This window comes from Cebus imitator, unplaced genomic scaffold (genome assembly GCF_001604975.1).
Source record: "Cebus imitator isolate Cc_AM_T3 unplaced genomic scaffold, Cebus_imitator-1.0 Scaffold145, whole genome shotgun sequence".
In the NCBI taxonomy this organism is placed as follows: Eukaryota; Metazoa; Chordata; class Mammalia; order Primates; family Cebidae; genus Cebus; species Cebus imitator.
Window position 1 is genome coordinate 4,048,998 of NW_016107460.1, and position 6,064 is coordinate 4,055,061.

The window sequence follows — 6,064 nt, forward strand, 5'->3', positions numbered from 1 at the left end:
AGACCCCCATCTCTATCAAAAATATAAGAATTAGCCAGGCAGGGAGGCGTGTTCCTGTGGCCCTAGGAATACTCAAGGCTGCAGTGGGAGGATCGCTTGAACTCAGGAGACTGAGGCTGCAGTGAGCCACGACGGCACCACTGCACTCCAGCCCGGTGACAGAGCAAGACCCTGTCTCAAAAAAATTACACTAAATTGTAAAAGTTCAGAAAAAGTAATTGCGTGTGAAAATGTGCAGTAGAAAAATGTCAAATCACAGGTGACACTGTTACGGGACAAGAGAGAATAAGGAATTTGTGCAAACAGTGAAGCAAAGCAGAAGCCGCGCCATGAGGCAATGAAACGCCAGAGCATGACGACACAGCACGCGCTGCGCAGAGTCCAGAGGGTGGCACAGGCCTGGAGGCTGCAGCAGGGGCGGGCGGAGTCACAGGGCTGTGATCGCAGATGGAACGTACGGACCGCTGAGCGCCGAAGGTGACCAAGGGAGAGACGCTGGGCGTGAAAGCGCCCGGGAAGGAGCCAGCGTGGCTTTTGAAGCCGTCTCGCTGCCAATGGATGCATTTCACGGGACAGAGGAACATGTTAACTGACTCCACGGGGCAAGATCCGGCCTGTGGGTAACTCCACAGAGCAAATGCACCTGGTTTCTGCAATAAATACATTTCCAGGCCCCACAGAGATGGAGGGAGGCCCAAATGGCCCAGGCCAGGGGGACCCAAAGGTGGGGGGTCGTTTGACAGAGGCACAAAGGAACTCAGGGGAGAACGGAATCTTCCCAGTGACGAGGCTGCAGTGATTGGAAACCTCACTTCAGCTCGGCTCACATCTTAAACAAAAGCGATCCAAAGGGACCGCAGACCCAGCTGTGACTACCCCCAAGTGTCTCGGCCTTGGCCCCAGAACACATCCCTGAAGGCTGATGGTCCCAGCAGCAAGAACCCACCCAGGACCACCAGCCACCGGCCACCACGTCGGGTCCGGCTTCACCTCTTGCTCTCCAGCTCCCCCTTATCCCACTCGCAGGCTCAGGGAGGTGCAGAGACTGGCTGGTCACACAGCACCTCAGAGCACGCAAGGCTCACAGCAGCCCACCTGTGTCCAGACGGGTGCCCTGCACAGCACACATGTACACACACACAGTCTCACATGAAGGCACTCACGCACACATGCACACTTGCACTCACACACGCTCACATGCACTCACACACATGGGCACTCAGTCTCACGTAAAAGCACGCACGCATGCTCACATGCACTCACACACGCTCACACACGGGCACTCAGTCTCATGTAAAAGCACGCATGTAAGCTCACATGCGCTCACACACAGGCACTCAGTCGCCTAAAAGCACTGACATGCATGCTCGCACTTACACATGCTCACACGCACTCACAGTCTCACGTAAAAGCATGCACGCACACTCACATGCACTCACACACGCTCACACACGGGCACTCACAGTCTCACATAAAAGTACTCACACACACATGCATGCTCATGTGCACTCTCACACACGGGCACTCACAGTCTCATGTAAAAGTACCCTTGCACACGTACACTCATGCGCACTCACGCTCACACATGGGCACTCAGTCTCATGTAAAAGCACTCACGCACACACACTCACACAGGCTCACACACAAGCACTCACACAGTCTCTTGTAAAAGCACTCATGCACATTCATATACACTCACACATGCTCACACACAGGCACTCACACTCAGAGTCACACGTGAAAGCACTCACACACATGCACGCTCACATGCACTCACACACGCTCACACACAGGCGCTCACACCCATACACTCATGCCTGTGTGTGAATGAGTGAGCTCACATGCATGCCCACACTCACATGCACTCACACATTCAATCACACACATGCACACTCCCACAGGCTCACACACACATGCACTCACACCTACTCTTAGTGATACACCTGTATGCACACAGACGTTTGTACGCTCACACACAGGCACACTCACCTGTTCTCACACACATGCTTATACACATGCATACTCATGACACATATATGCATGCTGTCACACTCACATAAACACACACACACACAAGGCTGAGCTGGCCCAGAATGCAAGCTACCTGTCTGCACCCGGGTTTGAGCTTCCTGCTGGCCAGCAGTGCTGCCCAGCCCAGCCCTGTGGTCAGCCAGACAGGTGGGGTCTAGAGGCTGGGATGCAGTGGTGCTGGGAAACGTGGTCCCTCCTGAGCAGGCTCTCCGGGCCCACTGCACCCCACTCCCTGGCAGGCTCACCGGTTGATCTCAGACTTGCAGATGAGCTCGAAGCTGTATTCCTTGGCCTTGGTGGGCTGGAAGATCACATCGAACTGCAGCGTTTCCAGGGGCAGGATCGCCCCAAACCCGTCATTGGGCTGGATGTCCACAAACTGGAAAGGGAAGAGTGGTCTGAGGGGAGTGTCACGGGGAGATCGCGTGGACACACGTGTGGCAGGGCTGTGAGATTAGCGTGATCACGTGTGGGTGAATGTGAGGAGTGTGTGAGGGGTGTGCAAATGAGTGTGTGTGGATGTGTGAGCACGTGCATGAATGCATGATTGTGAGCATATGCACGTGTGAGCATGTGAGTACGTGAGTGTGAGTGCAACTGTATGAGTGCATGAGCGATTGTGAGCATGTGCAAGTGTGTGTGAATGTGAGCGTGTGTGTGCGTGAATGTGTGAGCAATTGTGAGCATGTGCACGTGAGAATGTGAGTGAATGTGTGTGCACATGTGACTGTGTCAGCGCATGTGAGTGCATGAGCAGTTGTGAGCATGTGCACATGTATGTGTGAATGCATAACAGCATGTGTATGAGTGTGTGATTGTGAGCATGTGCATGTGTAAGCATGTGTGTGAATGTGTGAGCGCATGTGCATGTGTGATTGTGAGCATGTTCACGTGTGTGAATGTGAATGCATGTATGAATGAATAAGCAATTGTGAGCATGTGCATGTGTGAATGTGTGAGTGCATGTGTGATTGTGAGCATGTGCATGTGTTTAAGTGTGAATGTGTGAATGCATGTGTGAGTGCGAGACTGTGAGCATGTGCATGTGTGTGAGTGCATGTGTGTGATTGTCAGCATGTGCACTTGTGTGTATGTGTGAGCACGTGTGCGTGAGCAATTGTGAGCATGTGAGCATGTGCACATGTGTGTGTGAATGTGCAAGTGCATATGTATGAATGTGAGCGACTGTCAGCATGTGCACTTGTGTGTGTGAGCACGTGTTTGTGAGCAATTGTGAGCATGTGAGCATGTACATGTGTATGTGAGCACATATGTATGTGTAAGCAATTGTCAACATGTGCACGTGTGTGAGCACATGTATGAGTGAAATTGTGAGCATGTTCACGTGTTTGTGTGAGCACATGTGCGTAATTGTGAGCATGCGCATGTGTGTGTGTGAATGTGTGAGCACATGTGAGTGCATGAACGACTGTGAGCATGTTCATGTGTGTGTGAGAATGTGTGAATGTATGTGTGAGTGCGTGAGCAATTATGAGCATGTTCACGTGTGTGAATGTGTGAGTGTATGAGTGCGTGATTGTGAGCATTGCACGTGTAAGTGTGAATGTGTGAGCGCTTGCGTATGAGTGCATGATTGTGAGCATGTGCACGTGTGTATGTGTATGATTGTGAGCAACTGTCAGCATGTGCACGTGTGTGAGCGCTTGTGTATGAGTGTGTGAGCAATCGTGAATGTGTGCATGTGTGTGAGCGTGTGTGCGTGTGTGTGAGACAGGGAGCAAGAGAGGTTGATGGTGTTGGGGGTGTCAGCAGTGTGGCGGCCCGGGGAAGGGTGAGGGGTGTCCAGGCTTGGGCCTTGTCCTGGCTACCTTGTGTGGCTGCCCTACTGTGACAGGGGAAGGTTCTGGAAGGAAGAGCAGGGATCTGGAGCACAGCAGGTGCAAGGGACCGAGGGCGGGGGTGCAGGTGACAGGCTGAGGTTGGGCTGCAGTGCCCAGGGCTGGGGTGCAGGGTGGGGCGGCCGAGGCATGGGGACCTTGGAGCAGCGGCTGTTGTGTCCTGTCCCTAGGGCTTCTCAGCCTTGTCCCTCTGGCCCCGGGCCTGGCTGCAGGAGGTACCTTGGGAAGCCTGACGAAGCCAAACTCCTGGGGCAGGAGTGAGTGGTTGTGGAGGCGGATTTCCGTCCTGATGGCCTCGTAGATGGTGCAGTAGCCAAAATCCACCTCCGCGGGGTCGAGCTCCAGGTCCGAGGTGGTGACTATGGCATGCACGGTGAACTCCACTGGCTTGCTCTGAGGCACCAAGGGCACAGATGCCCTTGCAGCGGCTCAGAGACTCCCCAGGTGCCCCCTGAACTCCGAAGCATGACCACTGCTGCTCGTGGTCACAGGCCACGGTTTCCAGGACACAAGGCCGTCTTGATAAAACCTGCTTCCCTGTGACCGATCCCTGATGTGGGCGGGCAGGCGCTGTGGTGGGTGGCAGCTGAGGACCAGCTGGGCATGGCAGGGGGGAGTGTGTCTCCGTGTATGGCACATGTGGGCATGTAGATGTGTGCACCTGAGTGTCTGGGGCACCCCTCGTGTGCACACGTGGGTGCTGGTGGCCGGGACAGACCTTCGAGGCCTCTCTCTGGCCCACAAGCACCCTCGTAGGAGGCAAGCCTTGCCCTGCTGGCTGCTAGACACCCGTGGGAAAGCATGTGAGTCTGGGCTCTGACACCAGGGCCCTGGCCTTTCAGGGCCCTGGCCTTTCGGGGCCCTCAGTCAGGGGCTGAGCCTACCTCCCAGGAAAGCCCCTGCTCCCCAGGTGCTCCCGGCATCCCTGGGAGATGCCCAACACAGACCTGGTCAGCCACCCATATGGTCATCGGGGCCTCCAGGACTCGGGTCTCCTTGTCAAAATACTTCCCCGCGTCCTCTGGGAGGGAGTGTCTGAAAGAGGCGGACAAGGCTCTTTCCACTTTGTGAAATGACAATAAGACCCTCTCAGCGGTGCTTCTGGATCTGCGAGAGCCATGACATCTCTGAACATGAGCGCTGAGACACGTGGTGCCGCCCTCCTGCTCTCACACAGAGCCCACCGGCGTGTGGCCCGGTGGCCCCGGGGAGGGCCCTAGTGAGTCTGAGTCTGAGCAGCCGGTCACTCCCGGGAACACCACCCGTGCCTGTGACTCAAAAGCTGTGTTTAAATAAACAGAAAAAAATTCCATAGTCATGTTTCAAATTAATACGGAGTTTGTATCATAAAGGAATCCTAAAAAGCCCTTTGAAAACACATTTTCATTTTAATCAGAGTTTGATCTCTGATTACAGAAGGAAGTTAATGTTGTTACAGAAATATCAGGAAAAGTTCAAATAAGAAAGAAAAAAATCAGCCTCCCCATGAGGGAGGCCAGCCAGGAAGTTCCGTCCTGTTCCCCTCCCGGCCCCACCGGGGTCCGTGCCTGCTGTGCCCACCTCACCCGCCTCCCCCGCCAAGCTCCATTGAGTATCCTTTGTTTGGACCCAGGTCCTAGCCCAGATGCCAAGGGCAGCTCTGGCAGCCAGGATCAAACACAGGACGTCCAGCCTCCAAAGCACAACGAATGCTCAAGTGCAGAAAGCAAAATCTGCCTGGCAAAAGCAGAGACCAGGGGATACGCCCAAGAGGCCTGGGAAGAGCCTTAGGTTGGAGAGGGCGAGGGACGACCAGGTGACAGGGACACCCTCAAGACACGGGTAAAGGGGCAAACAGCGGTGTGCACCGAGCCTGAAACAGAACCCCAGGAGTTACGGGGAAAGGAATGAAGACAGCGTGGAGGGCAGGGTGCCCGCCGCCAGCCACAGCCTTCTCCCAGGCCACCGTATCAGACCCTCAGTAGCAGACCCTCAGTCGCGGTGAGAGCCACGGGGCCACTCGTGGGGGACGCGCAGCCTCCCAATATTTTCAACAACAAGGCTGGAATAATTGGAAACCTTTGTGAAAAAAACTGAACTTCAACTTGGCTCACTAAACAAAAGCGATCCAAATGGACTGCAGACCCCGCTGTGACTGTCCCCCCGCCCTGGTGTTCGGCCTCTGTCCCCCCCCC

The 6,064-nt window shown here is 54.8% G+C and overlaps 1 protein-coding gene across 3 annotated transcripts in view; it reads right to left on the reverse strand.

Moving 5' to 3' along the window:
* CFAP74 (cilia and flagella associated protein 74) overlaps positions 1-6,064 on the reverse strand; it is a 68,743-nt gene that overhangs the window by 10,474 nt on the left and 52,205 nt on the right. For all 3 annotated transcript variants that reach the window (XM_017542629.2, XM_017542628.2, XM_017542627.2), the window contains exons 22-24: positions 4,838-4,925; positions 4,110-4,283; positions 2,277-2,410 (exon numbers count right to left, since the gene is read on the reverse strand). In XM_017542629.2, the coding sequence (XP_017398118.1) occupies positions 2,277-2,410; positions 4,110-4,283; positions 4,838-4,925 (396 nt within the window). The remainder of the gene's footprint in view (positions 1-2,276; positions 2,411-4,109; positions 4,284-4,837; positions 4,926-6,064) is intronic.